Raw genomic sequence first — 25,732 nt, forward strand, 5'->3', positions numbered from 1 at the left:
CATCGATCATTTCAACATGGGTTGTCACTCGGAATAGGAAGAGAAGGGCTGCTTTGGAATGGAAATGTAACGACGCCTGCCTAAGATTTTTTTATAAAGTCAAGGGGACAAATGTAACTTCGGGGAAGTATTATAGTATTGAAGTGGACCGAGGAATCGCGATCTCAACTTTGGCTTCGTCGTCGTCTCCGCTCGGCATCGGAGTTGGGATTGAGACTGGGATTGGGATCGGCTCCACTGGAAGAACGAACGAAGGACCGATTGATGGGGGGAGCGCTGCAGTACTTGGAGGAGCAGCGGAATGCGCGGCCGGAGCTGGCGGAGTGGTACGACGCCATGGCCGACCTCTACCAGAAGAAGCTCTGGCATCAGCTCACCCTCAAGCTCGACCAATTTGTCTCTCTCTCCATCGTCCAGGTCCGCATCCCCTTCCCTCCCTCCTAGGGTTTCCAACCTTTCTCTTTTCTTGTCTTTCTATGTTTTTTCTTCAGAAAAGACGATAATTTTGAAATTTGCCTTGTTTTGATTCGTTTGGTCGGAAAAGGTGGGATTTTGGGTTTCAAAAGTTGGAAATAGTTAGTATTTTGATGCTTTTCTAGTTGCTGTCTCGGTTGGATCCGTGGGGAATCGGTCGGATGAATGTACAAGAGATTGGATTCGTGGACGTCGTGGATGCTTCATGAAGTAGGTGCAAACGCGAAAACTCTTACTTTTACCATCAATTTGATGCTTTTTGTTATTAATGGAGACGGATTTCGTACGCCTCGAATTTATTGTGCATCAGGCTGAAAGTGATCGTCATGTACTAATAGGTAAATATCTTGGTTTCAGAACAAGTGGTCGATGGAGAGATTGCCTTTGGTGGTTGTTGGTATTAAGAACAAGTGGGAGAGAGTTTGTATGAGATGGAGACGATGGTTTAGATGTTTAATGGAGAAACAGGGCTTAAAAATCTAATATGCTAAAATATGGTCTTTATGTTGTTCTGTCTCTTAAGATGAGAGATAAACAATTGTTGATTTGCAGCCATTTAAAGGCATCAATGTAACCAATATTTTATTTTTCTTTTCGTTTTTCCTTCCTTTCTTTCCTTTTTTGGGGAGTGGGGGTGGTTGATAGGAGGAGGTTACTATTTCACAAAATCAAGTCCAAACTGGAGACTGCAACTTTTGTTTCATTGGTTTCATTGTTGTCCTAGTTCTGATCTTTACGTGGTGTTATTTTCATATGGATTTTTCCTGTTAACACCCAAGTACTCATTGTTGCAAAAGTATTAGCTTTCAATATTTCAGAAACATGAAACCGATGATCCCCTCCAAGTGATACATTGATCGTTGAGGAATATTACTAAGTATATATTATCATTTTGCCACCATAATTTCGAAGCTCACATTGGTTTTAGTAGAATGTAGAATTTGTTATCTCACCTGAATGCAATCTATGGTATACCATACAAGGACATCTTCGGACTTACGAATGATACTTTTCCTCACATCCCCGCCCCCCCCCCCCCCCCCCCCCCCAAAAAAAAAAGAACATCTTTACATGTAGCTGTGATTATTTTCATTCTCTCCCTTTTGCTTTCTCTAACTGAGGATTACTGTTTTTTATTTAGAATAAAAATTTGTTCAAGAGGTTACACTTCTAGTCACCCTTTTTTGTGGATTTCTAAATTTACAGTTTATCTTTATAATGTAGAAAAGTCTTTCAGACTTTTAAGTTGGTGTTTTCAGGGGATTTTCTGAATTGCTTTTCTTCGTTAACCTTTTGTATACTATTGTTCTTGTTATGAAAAGTATGCCCCTACCATTTGCTGATGCTCTAGTTATTACCTCTGTTTTAACTTTTTTTCCTTTTTTCCTGTACAGGCAGGTGATTGTCTCATTCAGCTGTATCACAACTTTATTACTGACTTTGAGATGAAGATCAATTTACTGAAACTTGCACATTTTGCTGTGATAGTTTCACGTCAGTATTCAGAAAGGGAAGCTGCCATTAGCTATCTTGAAGGGGTGATTGACAAGCTGCATGCTACTAGAGAGTTGCGGATTGAGGAGCCTATTCTTTATGTGAAGATGCAAATAGCTGCATTTAACCTTGAGGAAGGGAACCAGAAGGAGTGTAAAAAACTTTTAGAGGATGGAAAGTCTACATTGGATAGCATGACTGATATTGATCCTTCTGTTCATGCTAGCTTTTACTGGGTATCTTCTCAATATCACAAAAGTCGCCAAGAATTTGCTGAGTTCTATAAAAATGTTCTCCTTTATTTGGCATACACATCAGTGGAATCTCTTTCAGAATCATTTAAACTGGTATGTCTGAAATCCTTGTAAGCAATTATGTCTCTTTAGAAAGGTATAAGTTGATGGAAAAAATTCTGTGGCTTTATATTAACATATGCTTATATGCTACTTCCATTTGTCCATTTGATCTGACCTGTTTATTTGCCCTCATAATGTGTTTATGCTCTCAAAATGCATGTTGGCCATCTTTATGTCTATCATATAATGTGAGAAGGATGGTCCTTAAGGTAAGTGCTTGAGGCAGGACCAGACATTGACATTTCATGGAACCTTTTATTAAAAAATAATGCTATTTGCAAACTCCTGCCATTCCATCTCAGTCAAACCATGCTATGTTGCACCACAACCAACCAACCATTCCTTTTTGTCTCACTTTTTATCATAATGATCCACCTAAATTCCTTACCTTGCATGATGATTATAAAACCTGAGGAACAACTTTTTTTTTTTTTTTTGGCTATATCGGACGACTTATACAAGTTTAGTATGAATACATCCAAAAAAGTTAAAATATAATAAGTCATGGAGCACTCTAGGCAGCTCTCCCTCACCAGCCCAGAGAAGCCCCTCGGAGTGATTAGCCACACAAGAAGCCATCCAGTCTGCAGCTCCATTAGCCTCCCTATAGACATGCTTGGCCCGGAAGGTAATGTCACCGTTTGCCATGCCCCACATGTCCCGGAGCAAGGGGTGGCGGCCACCAATATCACCAGTGCACTCTTGGATCCAGCCGATCACTGTAGCCGAATTACCTTCGATCAAGATTGCGTTGGCCAGCAGCACACGCCGAGCATGACAGAAACCAGCCCAAGCTGTCCTTAGCTCCAACCTAGGGACCGAAATATGAAGATCGGGTACCTTCTGGCTACCACCACTCTAGAGTCCGGGTCTCTGGTCATGAAACCTATTCCACCCATCCTGCCACCATCCAAAACACATCCATTGAAGTTGACCTTCTGGAAACTGGAGGTGGGGGGTCCCAAATGATGTACACGATCCGAGATGCTACAAGAGCAGAGGTAGAGCCTCAGGTATCCCGAGCTATCAATGGCTTGCCCGATAGACCTGCATGGGTGTTCTCTACAGCCTGCACTCGGGCCCTCTCCATGAAGAACCTTGGTGAATGCATATTTCTGTTAGGTCATGAAACTAAGTTTTTATATCCAATAAATTAACCAGGACATCATGGTGGGGTGCCTTTATATGTGAATATACATTCAGCATATGTATGGTCTTAAAGAAAAGAAGTAACAGGATATGTGCTTGGATATCACATAAGAATTTACATGTTATGTGTATATGATAATATATTTTATGCTGCCTATCTATATAACCTCCTTCAAACTCTATACGAAAAACTTGAGAGAAAGAAGATGCGCTTGACATGTCTTAAACAACATATTCATTGATGAGAAGGAGGATTGCATGGGGACAGCATGGTACCCAGGTGGCAAGGGTGCTAAGTTAGCGAGTTCATAAAATTAATAGATAGGATGATCAAAGGCTCATGACTAAATGCATTTATCATGAGAATGTACATTTATCAGTGTATTTACTTAGTCAAGGTGACTAAGGTTCTGCTATACTAAGGTGACACCAAAATAAGTGACACAAAGTAGAACCTATAGCTATAGAAGCAATACATGACATGACATTACTTTGAAAGAACGGAAGCAATTGGTGTTCGACCATTGCAATAAGCAAAATCCGTGCATTGCTAATTGCTTAGAATGGAAAGAGAATGATGACCTCCATAGGATAACTTCAACTCATGGTGGTTTAGGATGCAAGCTAACAAAGGAATGAGTTGGTTGATAAAGTTGACTAGCAATCAAGGAGAACGTCTGATCAAGACAAATGATGGTTAGGGTGAAGTCGTGGAGCAATACTGTAACATAGCAATTGGTTGTTGCTAGGCATTTGCAAGTATCAAACCTTTAACTATGGGAGGCAAGTTGCCAATGGATAACAAGCATAGAAGGTTCCTAGGCCACATTTGCTTGCAACATTGAAGAGTGATGACTCATTAATAATGCCAAGCATGACAAAAATGTACTAGAGTTCCATTTTGTGTATCTTGAAGGGGGCATGCAGTAGATAGGTGTAATGAGATAGCAGAACAGCATCAATGGCTTAGATGACATTGTAATAAAGACCATGATAATCAAAACAGATATTCTGATTCATGGTTTAGGATAGAGGTAAATTTAATCTATGAAACATTACTGGATTGAGAATTAGGCCAACATCAAGCACTCCATCATCATGGTATGCAATGCTTAATGTATCTCAAATCCCAAGAGTCGAGCAAAATGCCAGACATAATTCCAAAACTGGGATAATTTAAAGAGACAGCAAAGAAGACTAATTCAGAACAAGAAAAGGAGTGGTTAACAATAATTGTCAGGCATAAATGATGATGGAGGAATTAAATCCTAAATAAGGTGACTGAGTAAGGAAGGAACAAATTTGTGTATTGATTATCCAAAATATGGGACTGGTGGTATGCACACAAGTTTGTTAGTACATGAATTATACTAAAAGGAAGCTGAATAAGGCCAAAGGATTGAAAAGACGATGATAAAGAATTAGGAAAGAGGTGGGTGTCGTATGTTAAGAATTGGGGTATCGAAAGCCCAAAAAAAATTGCACCAACTTAGCCAGATAGAGGAGATGGTGAAGGCCCTAGGATTAACAAGTGGTGGTTGGTCTAACTAAACGATCATGAGGTCCACAAGAACCTTCAAAGAAATAGTTAAAGAAGCTCAATTATCAATAAAGTGATTGTTTAAATCCTGCAGCTATTCCTTCTCATGAAACACGGACATGGATGTGGGATATGGATGCACTGATACGGCAAATCTTGGGAAATAGGATACAAAACATCCAGGATAAGGCAATAAGTTAAATATTATATAATCTTTAGAAAAAATCCTACAAGCATGATTAGTCTATTATAAAACATCATATAAATAGATTAAACTTCACTAACACAAAGCTACTTTATAATAACATGGTTCATACTTCATATAATTCAAGAATCCAGCAAAAGATTAAGTAATTAACTAAAGATGAACCAAATAAAGCAAATCAACAAGCTAGCAGCATCACAAAATGATAAAATTTATGGTATTCGAAAAATAAATGCAGAATCATTACTCTATACCCCAAAAGAATGAGATTGGGAGGGGATCCAATTTTTCTATGAATTCTATCCATCACTTGATACCTAGGGATTGGAAATCCAACATCTGAAGTGAAAGAAAGGAGCCCTATTCATAATAGAAACGAATTAAGGGGAAAGCCACAGAAAAAGGAGAAAAAATGAAGGAAAAAAAGAAAGCAAGAAAGAAAGGGAAAAGAAACAACCTACCTTGTTCGCTAGATGCATGGCTGTCTTGTCAACATCTTGCCATTATCGAGCCTCGGTCACATTCTTCCCCTCCCATTCTTCTCTCTTCTCTCAAAATTGGGCATGAGAGAGAATAGAAGGGCAGCTCGTTAGTTCTTTCAAGTTACTGGATCTAGAATCCAAATCCGGCTCAGAATCTACTTGAACCCAACCCAATAACCTACTACTTATAGAAAAATTATATCGGGAGTATCCAGGAAGTATCCTAGAGTATCCAAGAAGTAACTTGTCCTTAATTAAATAAAAAAATAATTCAGTACTTATTTCCTATACATGACACATAGTCATGCTATATCAAATTTGTAATCATATCTGACATGTATCGAATGCTGCCATAGGATCTAATATGGAGTATCCATGCTTCCTAGGTTCCTTCTCAAGGTTTTAGACATGGACACCAAACTTTTGTCTTGTATTCATTCTTTTTCCAACTTTATGTGTACAATGCTATAAATCATAGTTATTCTTATTAAATATTTTTAATCCTCATGTTAATATTCTTGTAATTGTTTTAGTAATCCTTGTTTTCTATGATTTTGAACATTGCCACTTGTAATTCCTTTATTTTATTGTTTAATGCATTTGACTATGAAAATTTTAATGCTCCTACAACAAATTTGTAGGTTTAGTATAGTTATGGTTATGATTTATGATTCTGCGCTAATAGCTACTTGCTATTTCTTTATTGTCAGGATTTGGCATTTGACCTATCGCTTTCTGCCTTGTTGGGGGATAATATTTATAATTTCGGTGAATTGCTAGCCCATCCAGTTGTAAGATATTATTTATTAATATATTGCTATATTCTTTCCCCTTACAGACCTTGCATTTTGTACCTAATTGTGATGCCTCTGATCTCTTCTTTTGGTGTGGAATATCTTTACATCGAATCCTTGTTCTAGAAAATGTTTGACAAGTATCTTGTGATTATTTTGTTTACATCGTGTGGTTTACTTGTAAATGCCATCCATCATTTTTAACTCTCTTGGTGCGGCATAAAATGATTATCTCCAATTTTCTCAAACCACTATCAAAGGGTTTGTTTTGCTCTCTCCCTCACTCTCTCTCTCTCTCTCTCCATCTCTCTGTGTCTTTTATGTTTTCTGAACCTATGTCAAATGTTTATTTTTGCTATTGTTTAATGATAATGTACATTAGAGTACATATGCGAAAGTTTTTTGTTTGTTTACCATGGACAACGGTAAGACCGAGTAAGATGGGCTTTTATTGCTTCGAAAGAAGGGTTTGGGTGTTAATAATTCTTGTCTTTACTTATTGGAGGAAAGATTAAGATATCCCACATATTTGCCCAAATACTCGGGCTATCGATGTAACATTGATTCCTACAAGAAGCTCTTTTATGAATAAAAGTAAGCTGGTTTAAATTTTAAAAATAGAAATAAGAATCATTGAATCAGTTTTCGGCTCTTAGTTTTAACTTCCAAGTGGGCACAATAAAAATGTTTTTTAAAGGAGGAATTGGCATTGTTAGAGGCAAAGTTTGCAAAATTGGTATCAATGACAATACGAGTCCATACTAGGTCGGTATAGTACCGTACAATACCAACCACAGTATGATATGGTACTAGTCAAGTACCAGGTCCTCCAAACCCTAGATCTTGAGAGAGCGAGAGGGGGGTGGGGGAGGGAGGAAAGCCAGCCAATCTAGGGTTTGGCCCAAATTTTGACAGAGGGGGGTTTAGGGTGGAGAGAGGTCCTATTGGTGGCTAGCGGAGCGATGGAGATGGTGGTGGTGGTGGACATGGTGGATAAGGCTAGTGCCCTATTGATGGCCTAGATAGATGAGGGTGGCAGTCGGTTCGAGAAGCTCTGGCAATGAAGGGTGAAGAGCCTCCATGAGTAGGGTGAATGATAGAGAGAGAGCAAGTGATTGAAAGAGAGGAAGAAATTGAAAGTCGAGGCTTTTAAGGGATTGGTACGACCCCAAAATGGGAGGTGTTAGTCCGAACCGAGCAGAAACGAGTGGTTCCACTTGGTTTGGACGGGTTCTTACCAAGTCCCGGAACAACCCCTCATATTGAGCTGATTATGTATTAGTACGGAATGTATACCTTGAACCATGCAACTCAGGTTGGTTTTGAGAACCTTGGTTAGAGGAATTTCAGAAAAGGTAGATGGTTGGCCTGTCACCATAGGATTCTATCCCTGTCTATTAGGCCAACTTTGTGGGTTATAATAGTGGTTGTGGTCTGGTAGTGGCTTCCTTTTTCTGTTGCCATTTCTTCACCATTTGGCTTGGTGCCCTTTTAGTAGTTAATTATTTGGAGCATTATAACTAATATCGATTTTGACAAACCTTAGACATTACAAAATCAGCTGTATTCAACTACTTTTTAGAAAATTTACCTATTGGTATGACTTTTAATGCTTAGAAGTTAAAGCATTACATACAAATGTGACAAATTCTATGTAGGTGTAGGGAATTTTAATACTACGTTATAAATGGTTCATTATCTTTGATCTTTTGATGCATACAATTGAAAGGCTTTCATTCATGGTGCCTAGTGTAGGGAATATAGAGGATGTTCCTTGGAAAAGAGTGATAGGAGGTGGATAGTGTAAAGTGAGAAATACATAGATCTAGGTGATTTTTTAACCGTTTTCTAAAAAAAAAAGGGCAGAATATATCACAGGTTTAGAGCAAAGCCTCAAAGATAGATTCTTTTTTCAATAATTTTTTCTTTTACCTTGTCCTTCCCTCTTGTGCATGGTATTACTTCCAACTTCTCATCCTAATGCTAAAGTAATTTCTTGGCGGGTTGAAAATTGTGTAGGATGATTAAGAGACAAACAAGCTTTTGTTTGCTATTGACATAGGGAAGGTGGATAGTGGGAGATAGGATGAATATTCGTAGATGTTGGGTCTTAAGGATGGTCGCAAGTTTGGACAATTCATGGTCTACTGATGGTGTGATCCACTTGCTTAACCTCGAACTCAAAGATGCAAGTTTCATTAAAATTCAAGCTTTTGGATTGACCATAATTTTGGGTTTTTCATCATCTTCATGAGAATTTTACTAATTGACTATAGATTCAAGTTTGTGAATAAGATTGAGGGCCTTTTTGGATAATCTAGCGCAATTGGGCTGGATTTTCTTCTGGATTTATAGATTGGGTAGTCTATTTGGGCATGGCCCATATTAATCCAACACCCTTCCAGCCCATATCCTGTGGGAGGAAAGAAAGAGGACTATTATGGATCTTTTTTTTCCATCCTATGAACCAATAGGTCCATAGGCTGGAATTTAGGCTAGGACTTGGGCGGGCCTTTAGAAAACCATGGTCTGGCAGGCTAACCAACTTGATTCCTACATCGTATTCCTACAGGAATACTAGAACATCCTCTAAGGGTTTTCTGTTTCCACATACCTTAGGGTTTCTAGCATGGTTTGCCGAACCGGTCCGTACCGGCCGGTCCGGCTCAGTACTGACCTGTCCGGCCTGGAACCGGTCCCCGGACAGTGTGGAAACTGGTTCCAGCTATTTTCGGGCTGGTACCGACCGGGGCGTGGGCAGGCTAGTTCATCCGCACGGGCAGTGCGCTGGTCATAAATGCCACTCTGTGGCCAGCCTTTATTTTACCCGTGTCCGGACGTGAATGCCACTCTGTGGCCAGCCTTTATTTTACCCGTGTCCGTGCACGTCCGCGCGCAGAAGTGAACCGAAAAAAAGCTAGGAGACCGGTTCGTACTGGATCGGTCCGGTAGGAAACCGATACGCCTACCGATACCGATTCAACGTACCTTGGTTTCTAGTGCTATGGTTTGAAAAAATTTTGGCCTTTTGGATTTTGCATGGACCATGATTAAGGATTAAGTTGGAGAATATCTAACCATTATGTTGGGTTGCTATATTTTGTAAATTGACCTATATATCCTCCGGTACAAAACATCAATTGTCGAAGCAAAGACGGTTTCCTTTTTGGAGGTCATAAATTAATGAGTTTTATAAAGACTATTAGGCAATGAAATTGTTATTAGTCAATGAGAGAAATTCACTCAAAGTTGGACATATAGTTTGCCATACTTATCGGCTCCAGTGCATACAGACCATACCATACTGGTATTGAACCGGTATGCGGTGGAGGGCGTACTGAACTGGTATGTGGTACGAAGGGCATACAGTGTTGGTATGCCGAACCAGCTTCCATTCCGAGTGTACCGACACAATAATAGGACAATACTAGTTTTCTAAGGGACCATAAAGTGACACAATTAGATAGGCAGCAAGTAGATTTGTGCCAATCAGATTTTCTTCCATAGTATTTCGTATCATCTTTTGCAGCTGACATGAACCGGCTCCCATTCCGAGCGTACTGACACAATAATAGGACCATAAAGTGACACAATTAGATAGGCAGCAAGTAGATTTGTGCCAATCAGATTTTCTTCCATAGTATTTCGTATCATCTTTTGCAGCTGACATGAACTCTTGACCATCCTAAAAGAAATTCAAGAAACCTAAGTTTCAGCAGTGTATTCAGACATGTTGGTAATAACTATTACTTTGTTCATTTCTGCATGAAAACGAAAATCTTTCTTGGAAAGCATGACTGTGCTTATCATCCTTAAATTTTGTTGGCTTAATGCAACTAATTTGCTTCAATGTGGACAATGGACAATGTTGCATTGGTCTGGGCCAAGCTATGTATATGTTTTAAGATGTAGTAATTACTTATTTATCATGATGTCAAACAAATTAATCTCTATTCACCATGACAATTTTGAAACCTGAATCTATCTGATGTTGTTTGGCCTTAATTTTAATTCTCCCATATTCTTAGTAGGAGGGAAATGTGGAAGGTGACAAAGGCAGAGGTTGATCAGCAATATTAAATGATATGTTGTATTAATGAAAGGGATGCCTTTTGCATAGCTTCAGCTTATGAAGAAAACACATTTAAATTTGGATTTTGGGCATATTTACCCTCCAAAATATTTTAATTTAGATGTATATCCGCTTGAAAGTACTATTTGCATGACTATATGTCACGACCCCCGCCCCGTTCCTGGCGGGCCGTCGCGACGGTCCTAGGATGCGGGTAGGCATAAGGCCACCAGCCACCACGTAGAACCCTATTACCTATCAATCATTAATAAATTCTGAAAATTTTGGCATGATGCATGCACAAAATGATCACCTTTCCTATGGTGACCTGTCAGGATTATCTCATTACATACAACAACGCTACTTGTCAGAGCAGCAATCACATAACCTGTCACATAACGAACCTGGACAATATATATCAATACATCATCACAGGCATATAACTCAACTGTATAAAAATCTGGTTCCCATTCCATCCATGGTCAAACCCATATCCACAACAGGATCTATGACTGTAACTATACACTAAATACAACAGAAGGTTTATAATACACCAAAAGGGGATAAACCTCTATCTACATTATACTATACTATACTATGGAGCGGCACAGCTAGCAGGCAATCTCTAACCCTGCTCTTCTCTATACAATACCTGCCCTGCAATCAAAAAAACACCAAACTGGAGAGTGAGTATATAAATACTCAGTGAGTGGAGTAGAGAGTACTATGCACATGAGACAAGATATAATCATGGCTCGAGGTGAAATCTCAAGAGCAATAACAAGATGAACATGATCTCAACATAGAGAATATGGAGTAAATCATCAATATCACCACAATCAATATCAACTCATCTGAAGCATATATGGAATAATCAAGTAAACATATATGCTACTCATGAATATGCTCAACAGATCATAATGCTGGAACATATAAATCAGGTGTCAATATGCTGAAATCATCACTAGACAGCTGTCGGAAGGTGGGTTTTACGCCCCAGGCGAACCAGCAACAACTTCCTACTGTCACATGCATATGCAGGATAAGACACCATATCGATAATGTAAATGCTAGACAGCTGTCGGAAGGTGGGTTTTACGCCCCAGGCGAACCAGCAACAACTCCCTACTGTCACATGCATATGCAGGATAAGACATCACACTAATCATGTAAATGCCGGCCAGTATCCAGAACAGAAATTCATCTCACATCTACATACTAAACGGCACCTCGCGGGAATTCTACATCCGCGGAAAGCCATACTGCACCTCGCGGGGTCTTACTATGCCCGGCGGCAAGCAGAATATAAGTCGTAGGACCGGCCGATCCTACGCCTAGGGCTGTGTCCCCCCTAGGAAGGAACTGGGCTTCGCCCACCCAGAAGGCTACTATGTGCACAAAGGCCGATGTTCAACCCCATCGACTATAGGTGTCCTGCAGATACTGCCAAGCCATGCATAAATGCCATAATGCACCCTCCCAATACTCTACTAAAAAGGAGCATAATCAAGACTACCACTCACTCGGCCACGACCCAATTATAACTAACATCAGGGTTGGGAGTGAGGAATCACGGGAGTACAATGCAACTCAATATACCATGAGAAGGGCTCTACAAGTCTTTGAAATAGAGGAAATGAAATCAATTTACAAAAGAAGTCATTTCACAATTCAGATCCAATTTAATTACTCATAAAGGAGTATAATCAAAGCTACCACTCACAAGTCTTTGAAATAGAGGAAATGAAATCAATTTACAAAAGAAGTTATTTCACAATTCGGAATCAATTTGGTTACTCATCAACCCCTCGTAATTCCTCTCAATGTTCCCTCAAATGCATGTACAAAATAATCAAGCATAGAGAATCAAGATTATAGAGGAATCTACTACAACAATTAATCAATAAGCTCAGGTGGAATCAAGTCACACTTGGCAACATTCATGAAAATGAATAAGGAATGTGCTCATGGTGCAAAGTACAAGCTCCCGCTCACCTGTCAATCTGGCACAGCCCTGATACGCCTCCAAAAATCTACAGCTGGCAGTGGGGAACTTCTTCCTCTTGTTTCCTAGCTTCTTGCCCAACTGATACATGCATTTACAATATATTTAGTTTTGTATCAAGGGCTATAATCTACGTGCCAATTATAATATAGGGGACTTTAATTGATTCAACTCCCCCGTTCCCTAAATCTTTTCTTTTCTTTCTTTTTTTCTTTTTCTATTAATTAACTCACCATTTATGTGTATTAGGGACTCCCTTGCATGAGTACAAGGTCCCCTTAGCTTAATCTAGGCTTAATACCCTATTATGGCATGAAATCCCCTATTTTCCCACTCGGATGAACAGTAACCCGGACCGACAGCCGGTTACTTTATCCTGGGTTTGATCCACTTTCCAAACTCCAAATTTGATGAAATTTTTACCTAACATTCTACACTCATAGGAGATTCCAAAGAGGTAACATGCATTGCTATCGGAGGTCGTTTGACCCCCTAAATAATTCGCCGAAATTGGGACTTCGACACAGTTTTTCCGTAGTGTCGGAAAAATTTGTCAAAATCCGATTTTTCCTCTTTTAACCGCCTCTACAACCCTTATCCGACCCCTCTAGACTATATCCACCCTTTGTATAGCCTAATGTCATCAAAAGACTAGATAGGGACGGATATTTACTTTTTTCTTTTTGGAAATCGAGGTCCTTGCGTAGAGGGGAAGGAGATCTACGTTTTTCCCTTCAGCTGGAAGTGCAACCGGGATCCCTCTCCTCCTCGAATCCCCTTCCTCTTCTTCTTTCTTCTTCTTCTTCTTCTCTTTTTTTTTTTTCTCTCTCTGTGTTTCCACGCCTGAGACCTCCTCTCCCTCTCTGTCTCAATTCCCTCTTCTCAGCCAACCCACCGCCAGACAAACCCCCATTTAAGTCAAATCAAACTCTAAAAATTCCCATTTTGCCCTTGCCACTTCAACGGATCTACAGTTATGCCATTAACTTTTGATTCCTTCCCATTTTACCCCTTATATCAATTTTAAAGGACTATTCTATCCCTTTTTATAAAATTTTTTTTTTTGGGGGTTATTACACTATACCTTTTCTTTTTCGTCTTTTCTTTGGGGACTGCCTCTCAATCGCTGCTAGGTGAACCACATATTGGCTTTGTTAGAAACTAGCCATGATTCTGAAATGACATTTTTAGGCTTGGTTAAAGTAATCAATTAAGAAAGATAGGGTAAATACACAAACTGCCGTGAATATGGTTTGATAGTGCGAACCAACATCACTTGGTTGCTTCTCCTTCGGCCTTGCCATGCTCCTTGCATCCCACTTCAGCTATGCCACCGGCAACCCCCCTCATGCATGCTACCTCTGCTTCTTATCCTCCACCCCTGCTCCACCAACTCTTCAATGGAAGACAATGCCATTGGCAGCTTGATCCCCATTTGTCCTCGACCTTGCCTGCTGCTTCACTGCAGCCCATGGCCTTATCATCCAGTCTGTTGTTGTCTAGGTTGCCAATGCTTTCACCTCCTTCCACGTGAATGTGGCCAATGACCTCGTCATCCAAGTTATTGCCAACTAGGTCACGAATACTTTTCCCACTTTGTACACCATCATCGCACATGGTGCCAGCTTGGCCTTCTCTAGGGCTGGCCTTGAGGGGCTTTGCCTTTTTTCAGTTCAGACCTAGGCCTGTATAGCAACATCATATTTTGCTACATCTCCTTCGCAACTAATACTCCCCAAAATCCATCCACAACAACCCTCTCTTTCCATAGTTGGATGTCATGTACATATCGGCATTTTGGTCTTTTGGCAGGAAAATGGCTAGATTTCGATAAATCATGATAGTGGGCTAACCACAAAGTTATAGCTGCACACATGCACGAATGAAAAAAGAAAGAAAAGAAAAACTTTTAAGGGTCACATGCTAATAATACTTTTGAGTGGATTTTGGAGGATATATATGCAAAAACAAAAACTTTTAAATTTTTGGCAGTCTTTTTTGACAGACGCATCTTGCTGATTTAGGCTTTTGGTTAGCTGAATGTGAAGGAAGCAAAGGGAACATGAGATGACTGTTGCCCATTTAAGCATAAAACAGGCAAATTTTTCAGGTTCTCCTTAAAACCAAATTGTAACACATATTCAAATGCTTTTTAATTGGGCATTATCAAACACAAGTTTGCAAGAAAAGAAGTTAGTTTTCTAATCCGTTGAATAGGTTTTGCACTCCAAACCATGGTATGCCATCCCATACCGGATCGAGTGATACAGAGCGTACCATATAGTACCAGTTTGGTACCGTTATATAGTATGGGGGGTGTGCCAACACTCGGTACGTCGAACCGGCCCTCGTATTGGGCATACCAACACAGTAACAGGGTGGCAACGATGCGGGGCCCGGTACCAAGATGACGTACCTTACTTCAAATAGATCCAAAGTCATTGTCTTATTTTTGGGCATGTGATAGTGCTTATGGGAAGGCAAAGAAATCTACAAACATGGGAATATGACTTTTGAATTAAGTTTTGAAGCATACAGCATGCTTACTATGTACGTAAGAAGATTGCTTGATTTTGTTTTTAAGCTTTTAAAGCATATTTAAATGCCCAACTACCTTGATGTATAATATTCCATATACTAGTACAGCTAAGGAGTGGAAGTGGAGGGAGAAGTAAGAAAACTTTTAGGCATGCCACATCTCAAACATGGATTTCAGTCATGTTGTACACGTGGTTGGAGACTTAAACTTGATATGTGCAACTTCTTCTTACAAGTCTAGATACTGTCTACATATCTTAGTTGGGCATTTGTAAACCCCTGTGAATTTTTTTATTTCATGTAATTAAGTGTAATTTTATCAGTTATCACATTTGAATTTTTTGTAGTTATTTATCCATGTTGCTTAAGGACGATGAACCATGGATGTATGTTGAAATTTCCTAGGCTTTGGATACAAGGTCAGTTGTTTATTATTTATTTGTGGCCCCTTATAGCTTGAAAATTGAAATTATAATCTTTATCTTCATGTATATCTTTTATTTACTCTTTATTAGTAACAATCTGGAAACTAATGAAACTTGGGCTGGTGAATGCTAGCATATTTATCTTATTAAAGTGATAAATTTGTAGATGTCTTCAGATTGACTATGTTCCTTTTGTACTGGACTTCATGGAAACCATTTGGCCAATCTTGAGGCATGTTCACTCCAAAGGCTGCTCATAATGAGCATGACTGATTGTAGTATGAAAAGTTGAGAGATGGTATGAAGAGAGAAAAGGGAAGGGTTTAAAGTGAGTATTGGAGGAAACATAGGAGGTACACTGCACGAGATGGTATGGGCTATTGGCATGTGCAACAAAGCTTCAATAAGGTCTCACACACTGTTAAGGGGTTCAGATTTGTCTCTCCTTATGGAAAAAGGATGGATATATGTAAAATAGAAATCAAAATAATAGCCAAAGGGTTTGGAAAAATTCTGCAGAGAACTGATGTAGCCTCAATGAAGCGAGCGAAGAAGGATTTTTAAAGCAAACACTTATTTATTGGAACAAGGCTTGATGATTGTGGTTTTGATTTAAAAGGTCAAATCACCTTCTTATTTCACTTTTGTTTTGTAATGTATGAACATAGACATGGCATTCAACTGTGCTGGACAGGACCTAAAGCTGTTTTAGGATCCATCTCTTTTCTTGTTGTTTTTTGCCATTATACTGGTTCTTTATAATATCGAGATCTTTCCAGTGGCAGTCTTAAGGTTGTCATTCTAGTAGCATGCATCATGCTTTCACAGGTAGGAGTGAAGTTTAGTTGCTTTTTTCTCTATAATTTCGTTTTTCTGAAGCATTTTTTTATATTTCTTTGCAGATTAATAAGAGGTACGTGATGTGTGTGATATGTTGCTAACTGCAATTAGATGCATTTCTTCTAGCTGTTTGTCATTTATTTGCCAATATATTAGTCATATATCTTCTGTGCTTAAACATGGATAATTTTATGTGCACCATTTTGCTTTTTGTCTTCCAATTTTTCTCTGTTCTCAAGTTCACCTTAGTCATGCATGCTGAGCTTGCTTCTGTTCTGCAGATAAATTGTCTTCTTGGAACCAAAGTGGAGTGGCTTTACTATATACTTCAAGCATTCAACACCGGCAATTTAGCTCTTTATCAAGAACTTTGTTGTGTTCATGGTGCTTCTCTGAATGCACAGCCTGCATTTGTAGTAAACCAGAAGAAGCTATTGGAAAAGATGAATATACTTTGTTTGATGGAAATCATCTTTAGGTAGGATGCAGTTTGATATTACTGTTCTTCTTGAATTTCTAGCTTCAGTAAGATTAGGTTGAAGATATTGAATCTATTGCTTCTGTGCACTGTCTTCAGCAACCATTCTTCATAATCACCTATTATAGCTTGTCTTGAGGTCAACTTTCTTGTTTCCTTGCAGTCGACCTGCTGAAGATCGCACCATACCATTAAGTATTATAGCTGAACGAACTAGACTTTCCATAGAGGATGTGGAATATCTTCTCATGAAAAGCCTCTCCGTAAGTTTCTGCTATAAATTCTGCAAATTCTCCTCCAATAAGCAGTTCAATTTTTGCTGTTTCTGACTTCTACATTGCTGTTTGCATGAAATTTAGGAGAAACTGAAGTTATTTCTGATTTCTGGGGGACTATTTATGGTGTCTTTTTATTGATTTTCTGCAGGCATTACATCCTTCTAGCAGAGAGAGCTTTAATACTTTAATCAGAGAACTGGGTGTGTTAACACGGAGCAGTGAAGGTGACCAAAGCACCTTTTAGCATTATATAGTTAGATGCAAAGAACAAAGCATGCTGTGGTTATTTGACCAGTAGAACAATGATTGACCTTTTTGTGTCTTTTGATTACGTCAGTGCATCAGTCAAACAATAAAAACTCCCAATATGCCAAGTGAATTGGTCAATTAACTTCCATATTTGAACTCGTAATATGTCCAATGCATTTTACAACCATACTCATACAAGCACGCCAGATGCATACTGTACCAGTCTACACATGTTTACAAACAAATCGGACCTTAGGATTTAATCACCACTCCAAGAGTCGCATGCATACACCATAGAACCTTTTGCAGACTACTACAAACAGTCTACATTTGAAAAAAAACTGGGGGCAAATGGCATATCTTAGCTCCCTTTTATGTCCTTCATTAAGAGTTCTCTCATTGAAATTTCTCATCTCTTTGTTGCTTTTCTTGTAAATTCCAAAATGACATCTGGAATTACTGGCTTTCATCAAAGTGGCAGCAGTTCTTTTTCCTTTGTAAGCTGGCAACAAAACAAAAACTTCTCGTGCATGGTCCCATCAATGCCTGCAGAGTATGTTATGTACTTCTTTTCCCTAGAGATTGAAACTCAAAAATTTAAGTGGAGGATCAAGAACGTGTGCTTTGCCTGTTTTTTAAGCAAATATGGTATATCAAAGCTGTTCTTTGGTTTGAATTTGTTTTAGGAGTTGGGTCTAACTGGATTGTGCAAAATTGCTCCTAGAACCCTCAAGAGGAAAGATATCCTTATGTCTTGCAAATATTTTCCTTCCTTCTACTTCCTGACAAGAATGTGTTTTTAGGTACTTTAATTATATGAATTTAAAAGGAACTTAACCTTTTAACAACAAATATATGGTTGCTGTTGGATGGCCCAGGGAGAGAAACCCACGTGTAATTTGGGTGGATTTAGTAATACTGTGCATTTGAACCCATGGTTGTGAGAGGTACAGCTGAACTTCAGTTTGATGTTTAACCTGCATGTGGTGCTGTGCAATCCATGGGTTGGTACCATATGCACTGTTGGGGACACATTCCTGTCTGAGCAAGCATGTTCAGAACCTGCCAATGTTTGTTTTGGTGCATTAGTTCTCCATAGAAGTAACAAATATTTCTCTTGTTGCTGTATGTTCATGTGCTCGACACTAGATATGCAGGGTGCTGTTCATGATGAGATGACTAATTGATAATGCTGTTTTCTACCCAAGCATATTTGAGCAGTCGAATAATCACTTCACTTGGAGGCCCAAATTATTGATTATTCAATAAGATACTTGCCAGTGATTAGTTGTGATGAATGAACCCAATGATTATTAATGCATTTGTTCTGGAGGTAGATATGGCTTTCAAGGACAATGCTTGCCTTAACGAGATATGTAAGGGAGCAAGTATTTGTATTTATTATAGTTTTATATGTATTGCATTACATTCTTGACGCTCGTATGAGAATGTCTAGCTTGGCCTGCTCATCTGATAGGTGCCGTAGAAAAAGTCAACTTGATGTTATAATGTCTCACATTAATACAAGTAGTCTCTAGTCCTTGCCTTTTTTGTCATTATTAAACTGTCCTGCACTGCCCATCATCAGTATGTTAATGATGAGACATTTCTGTGCAGGTTCATCTTATCGAAGGCATTATAGATCAGGTTGAGGGGACTATTCATGTCTCACGGGTGCAGCCTAGGGTTTTGGGGATGCCACAGATTAAATCCCTGTGAAATTGTCTAGATAATTGGCTGGGCAAGGTGCATACAGCTTTATTATCAGTTGAAGCAGAGATGCCTGACCTAGTGGCTTCATGATGCGTGCTGTTTGAGAGTCCTTTTCAACGATCTGTCACGCAGGGGACTAAATCAACGATGCTGTTGGTGCTTCCTGCTTTGGAGGCCTGTCTATATTTTTGCCTTTCTACATTAAAAATTTTGTGCGGGGTTGGCAGCTGTACGCTAACTGAGGCCTGTGTCAGATCTGTAGTTTTCAATTCTCAGGAAAAGAAAGCAGGGAGCAGGGCAAAGAAAACTGCAGCTTAGCGAATGTTTCTCTTGTTTTCAAGTTCAGGTCATTGCACATTTGTGTGAAAGAACAATGCATATTTTGATGACAATATAAGAAAAATATTTCTTAAAAAGACATTGCGAGAAAAATGCTGCAGACTTTTTGTCACAGGCAATCACCATGATCATTCACAAGTATCATGATCTTATTTATCGCCTTCCTATAATTTTTATTTGTGTCTGGAACAATATATACAATTTTATATCCCTGTAAAATTACAGGGAGGCTCTGAATTAGATGAGGATGTTGCAGCAGTCGTTCATTTTGTCATCATAAGCCACCTCATGTTCTCATTTAGCATTCCACCTTATAATCACACAGCCTAAAGCTTTGGAATTGCCAAAAAGTTTGATTGATGGGCATAAGAGGGAACCTCCTGAGGACCAGGCGGTCGCCTAATTCTTATTCTGTCAGAACACCTGATGTTTTTTTTAGAAAAGAAAAAGAAATATCTGCTAGAGTCTGTATGGTGCTGCAATGTGCTTCACGCACTATGTTCAAGGCTTCAGAAGGTATCCAAATGCCATAATTATTCTCTTTTGAAGGAATTTACTCACCCTTGAGGATAACTAGAAGCGATGATGATATCATTTTCAATGGTAAACTTCTGTATATCAAGAAATGTAACCAAACTTAGTGCCTGCGAGCGCTCAAGCTTGTGCGAACGGTCGGACTGTTGCTGGCATAACTGCTGCTCCTGAATGAGCACCAAATTCTTTGTCCGTCAGATTGTGGGGAATGATGAAAAGATCCATCACCATTACCTCTTGCCAAAGGGCTGGGGGTTAATTTGATGCTTTTCAAGACTTTGCTACATGGTTCAAAGAAGCACCATTTAAGTGCTACTACCGACAGCATCCAGCAAAGTATACAATGAAACAAGAGACTGGACATTAAGAACAAGTGGAATTCAAGTGTAAATTTAATGTCTGCCAATCCTATAATCTCGATTTTTTTCTCAGAAAACTCACAACATTAAAATTGTTGCATTACATTTGCTCCATAAGTCCAAATACAATAAATGCCAAATAAATATAATGTTGCAGATTCCTTGTTTGTATTTAATCTACTTCAATGCTGAATGTAAGGATTTTTTTCCAATTCCCTGCTTGCAAACATGAAGCTTAACAAGAATACTGCATTTATTGAAAATGAAGATTAGTACACATGAGCTCAAGGTCATATGGTACATCAGCACAAAGCATAAAACTGAATCTTTTAACACAGCATTAAATACCTCTGAATTTTAAACGAAATATTCATAAAACGAACCAAACAAGCTGCAAGACTGCTCCAATATACACTTAGAAGGAATCCTACATGAGAGAATCAATGCAACCGGAGTCCCAAAATATAATAGTTTAATGGAGATTATTCCTGCCTGATGAATGGTGAGGAGCTCAGTTCTGTGGTACTGTAAAATGAGTCCTCAAGATAGTAGTTTTCATCCTTCTCATCCTCCCACCTTAGAACCTCCCTTGTGTACTTGAAGGCTTCATCCACTGTTGGACGGTCGTGAGCTTGTGCTTGGCACACAAATAGCTTTCGCTTGGTGAGGGAATAGTAGAGGTCCTTAAACTTCATAGCAATATAGTAGTAAGCCTGCTGGGCCAATAACTGCTGGTTGTGGTGAGTCCCCACAGGGCAGAAGTCGTTGAACCACTGACATGCAGAGAGTGGCACACGGCCTACTTTCTCCTCGAAGAGGTCATACTTGTTGAGCACGAGAACAAATGGGGTGTCATTGAAGCACGGTTGCCTGGTGCAAATTTCAGAGAATCAACTTTACTCGCAAATTTATAATTCAGAACATCTAAATTATATGCAGAAGTACTAAATACAACATTCGACTAGTGACCTATGGAAGGACTCCCAGTGTTCTCTAATTGTAATGAAACAAAACCTATACTAGTATATTTTTGTTACCACCATCAAAGGTAGAATTCCCGCTGTCATAGAAACCCATCCTTTATTAATAAATAAATCAAAAAAAGATACATCATCAAATGAATTAAGCACTAATATATAAACTATTTAGAGAGTACCGAAAACACCTGACTGTGGCCTCGAAGAGCTCCTTGCTTTGCATCATCTTATTCTGGAGAGGCTTGCTGTTGCCGCTCACTGGGGCCCCTAACTGGTCATAATCACTGAGAGCCAAACAGAATATTACAACGCGAACGTCCTCGAACATTTCCACCCACTTGCAGCCCTCATTCATCCCCCTGACACTCACCCTAATCAACTGGTATCTGGAGGAAAAAATAATAATTAATTGAAAAATACAAGAGAGAACAACAACCATATGGAAGACCTAATATTATACAAACAACAGAATTTAACGAGGTGTAAATGCATTAAGTCTAGTCCAGGATTCTGCCTGTATACCATTTGTCATGAGAAACCATTGACACTTTGAGACTTCATAGGCCATTTGACCAGACAAGCATAAGAATCATTCTTTTTCCTTTTCCCTAGAAATGCACAGTGATCATTCTCTAATAGTCATAAATAGGAGTGCTAATATATGGATTGTAGTGTTTTTTCCTTTCGTTTTAGCTTCTTTATTTACATGGAAACGAAGCTTGGAAAGCTTGATGAATATTTTGAAAAGCTTGCAATAACATCAAAAGCAGCCCTATATAGGAATATTAACACACATCCAGGAAGTTGTCTCCAAGTAGTTGAGAAGTGTTTGACGGTTATGTACAGATGAAAAAATGCAAATATCCAAAATTATCATAAGTTTTTGCATGATAGCTTGCAAAAGTGATTTTGGAACTTACATAGAGTGTAGAAGCTAAATTTACTGCATATGGCCTTCTAATTGTTCAATCCGGACAGCAATTATCTTTCAGATTTAACTTTTTTCAACTAGTTTTAGAAGCCGCATTATAAAAAGCAAGATATATACTATTGGGTGGATGAAACTTCATGAAGTTAGGTAGTATAAAATATGTTTTGATAATCAATTTTCAAGAAAGCAAATAAAAAGTAATAAGATAACGACAACAGCAACAATTTGTCAAATGATGCCAGCTTGCTCAGGATATAAATTGAAGTTCGAACAAGAAACACCTCTATTTGGAGAATACATATAAGCAGTGTCCGCCGAACCAGGCCAAACCGCCAGGTTCGGGCAGTGCTGAGCCAACCCAATGCGAAAGTGAGTTGGTTCGCCTAATAATTTCGATTCCGACCCCGAGCCCGCCGGAATCAGTCCCTTACCGACCGAAACAGGCCGATAAGTGTCTGAAGCGGCCGGAACCGATCGGTTCGGTGCAAACTCGATGCGAACCAGGTTGACACTGTGGACGTGTTGTGGAGCCACCTGATGCCTTTAAAGCATCAGGTGGCTGTTGGGAAGGCCTTCAACAGCATTTGAAAGCGGCAACTCTCTCTGCTGCTTCTCCTTCCTAAATACTCCAAAAACAACATTGATTCAAGCTATCAGAAGAAACATTCAAGGCTAAATAAGATGTGCTTTCTCTCTCCTATCTCATTCTCTTTTTGTGGAGGCAGCTTGAAAAAATAGCTCAAAAATTGCAAAATAAGTGGACATCATGCCTATTTTTTTGATTTGAGCTCGATTTTTTTATATATTGTAGATCTATGGACGATTTATACATTGATGTAAAAATTTGTAATTTTTGAATTATATATAAATAAAAATAAAATAATAAAATAAATAAAAATTGAAAAAACTATAAAATTAGAAATGTATTTAGGGGCATGCAAGTTACTCTCCATAAAAATTTGGTGTTCATTCATTCAAATTTTGATGCCATCATATGCATAGTGGCTTGAGCCTAAATTTGAAAAAAAATTAAGAAATAAATAGCCTTTGATGCATAGCCGAGAGCCTAGAAAAATATATGTAGCATCCATTACTGGATTCTACATGGATCTAAGCTGAAATTAATTTTTTAAAATATTAATATTTAGAAATTATTTTTAAATTCAAAAAATAATTAAAAATATATAAATAATACCAAAAAATATGAAAAATTAGTGCGTATTACATAATTCAGAAGTAATTTTTGAGGTAGAAATCATATTTTCTAAATTTATGATATTTAAGCATATATTTAAATTTAAAAATTATTAAAAATATATAAATAAATAAATATGAAAAATTAGGGTTATATATTAGATAAATCAAATATATTTTCGGAGGTAAAAAAATTTCGTCGTTATGAAATTTTGCTATTTTTAAATAATTGATAAACTGGCTTACCTAATAAACATACAGGAATAGAGCCATAGGGGAAAAAGGATCCAAAGCATGACATTGGCTGAGATCATAGAAAAATGCTCTTGAGTCGGTATTATTGAAAGTGTAACTGGTGCAACACAGAGTTCAAGGAAGGAAAAGTAACCAGATTGAAGCAGCACTTAGCTGGTGATTTTCTCGACGTATATATGTGCCGAAAATGCCCACGGGAGGTTCGGCAGCTGATGAAGCACTTCGCTGATTTCATAGCAATGAAGGAGAGGATTTCCAAGAAGAAGACGAAGGTGGATAGCCGAGCCGAGGCGTCCGCTCCAGATGACGATAAGGCACAGATTTAGGCTACCATGCAGGCGAGCTTGATGATCAGTGACAGCAGAATGAGGTGGCCAGGCATAGGGCTCAATTTGAGCCCTCGTACGACGAATCGGGCTTCAGTTTTGCGAGCAGCATGGTAGATCTAGAGTTCAGGAGGATCTCCTCAGACAGGAACGCCGTCAGCAGACGCGGTGGCCGGATTGCATATATGCTGGAAATTTTGATAGCAAAAAGAAGTCATCTAAAGAGATTCCACCAGAAAGCAGAAATCCATGATTTAGATCCACATGTCTTCTCCAGCAGAGATTCGAAGCAGCAGAGAGTTGACTCAATGCTGAAGGATAAGAAGCATGTATGGCAAGCTATTAGATCGTGGTTCCACTTTAGTCAAATTTCAACGAATGTAGCAGACAATACGTACTACAGGTCTGCCATTTCTATCATACAGGCTGTCGGTCCCGGTGTACATCCTCCAAGAGAAATGGATTGCATCCTACAAGAGCAAGTGGCTCACATATGGACTGACTGTGATGTGTGATGGTTAGACCGGTCCTACCAAGCAGAGCATCAACTTTCTGATATACTGTGATATGAAGACTTTCTTCCACAAGTCGGTTGATACCTCTGATCAGGTGCACAACGCCGCATAAATCCACAAACTGATGGACGTAATTGATCAGATAGAAGAAAAAAATGTCGTGCAGGTCATCACTGATAATGGACCACAATATAAGATCATAAGGAAGATTTTGATGGAGTGGCAGCCACATATTTTCTGGATCTCATGTGTTGTACATTATATCGACCTAATGTTGATGGACATTGCGAAGATTCATAAGGTACCGTAGACAGTGGAGATAGCCCCAAACTATCACCAGATATATTTATAACTATATGTGGGTCCTTTCACTATGAGAAGGTATGCAGGGAAAGAGATCTTAAGACCAGGAGTCATACGGTTTACTACCAACTACATTGCACTTGATAGCTTTCTTGAGAAGAAAGCAGTCCTACGTCAGATGTTTGTCAATCCCAAGTGGCAGAAAAGTAGATATGCGAGGGTTGACACTGAAGAAAACAGTGTCGAGGACTTAGTGACGAGGCAGACATTCTGGCAGCGGGCCACTGCGATAGTGAGGACTATCGGACCATTGTATGAAGTGCTTCAGACTGTAGACAGCGAGAGGTACTTCTAGATGGGCTTCCTATATCACATGATGGAGTAGGCAAAGACTCATGGAGGCAGATCCTGTCTATGCCCAGAAGTACATCAGCATCATTGAGCGGCGGTGGGACTACCAGATGGGTAGGGTCTTGCATCTAGCAAGTAAGCAAGAACATTAAAAATTAGATTGCTCTTGTACTTATAATTTTATCAAGACAATAACTAACTTTATATGCAGCATACTATATGAACCCTCGGTTCCAAAGCTGGAATCAATATTGACGACGAACTTCTAGTCGCTCTGTGTAATGTCATTTACAAGATGGAGCCTGATCCAAAAGTCACAGCCCTATGTCTATAAGAAGTTAATTTAAGTGACATATGTAAGTTAACTAGCATCTTCTATTATTAACATAGTACAACACAGTTCTTTGTCATAGACCAAAATATTTAGAGAAGGCAGCGATAGTTTTGGAGTCTTAGCAGTTGTCATATGTAAGAAAAGTATAAATCCAGAAATGTTACACATCAGAAGAATATTTATCTGGCGTTAGATTGTCACTAATATAGCACTATCTTATAT

General features: G+C 38.9%; 2 protein-coding genes across 6 annotated transcripts in view; one reads left to right on the forward strand and one right to left on the reverse strand.

The window, feature by feature from the left end:
• LOC103721646 (26S proteasome non-ATPase regulatory subunit 13 homolog B-like) lies at window positions 1-20,686 on the forward strand. 2 transcript variants are annotated; one of them, XM_039114708.1, is made up of 7 exons: window positions 1-417; window positions 1,869-2,315; window positions 6,411-6,491; window positions 16,656-16,852; window positions 17,016-17,115; window positions 17,279-17,354; window positions 18,997-20,686. In XM_039114708.1, exons 1-7 carry the CDS (start codon window positions 265-267, stop codon window positions 19,029-19,031), a joined length of 1,089 nt encoding a protein of 362 aa, XP_038970636.1. In that variant the 5' UTR covers window positions 1-264; the 3' UTR covers window positions 19,032-20,686. The 2 variants fall into 2 exon arrangements, with proteins under 2 accessions (XP_038970636.1, XP_038970637.1); XM_039114709.1 differs by lacking the exon at window positions 17,279-17,354 and having other exon boundaries at window positions 18,997-19,539.
• Window positions 20,556-25,732, reverse strand: part of LOC103721647 (extra-large guanine nucleotide-binding protein 3-like) — a 17,355-nt gene continuing 12,178 nt past the window's right edge. For 3 of the 4 annotated variants that reach the window (XM_039114705.1, XM_039114706.1, XM_039114707.1), the window contains exons 9-10: window positions 21,481-21,687; window positions 20,556-21,194 (exon numbers count right to left, since the gene is read on the reverse strand). In XM_039114705.1, the coding sequence (XP_038970633.1) occupies window positions 20,807-21,194; window positions 21,481-21,687 (595 nt within the window). In that variant the 3' untranslated portion in view covers window positions 20,556-20,806. The remainder of the gene's footprint in view (window positions 21,195-21,480; window positions 21,688-25,732) is intronic. The other variant, XM_008811939.4, reaches the window with a different exon arrangement.

The sequence above is a fragment of the Phoenix dactylifera genome, chromosome 17, assembly GCF_009389715.1.
Source record: "Phoenix dactylifera cultivar Barhee BC4 chromosome 17, palm_55x_up_171113_PBpolish2nd_filt_p, whole genome shotgun sequence".
Taxonomy (NCBI): domain Eukaryota; kingdom Viridiplantae; phylum Streptophyta; class Magnoliopsida; order Arecales; family Arecaceae; genus Phoenix; species Phoenix dactylifera.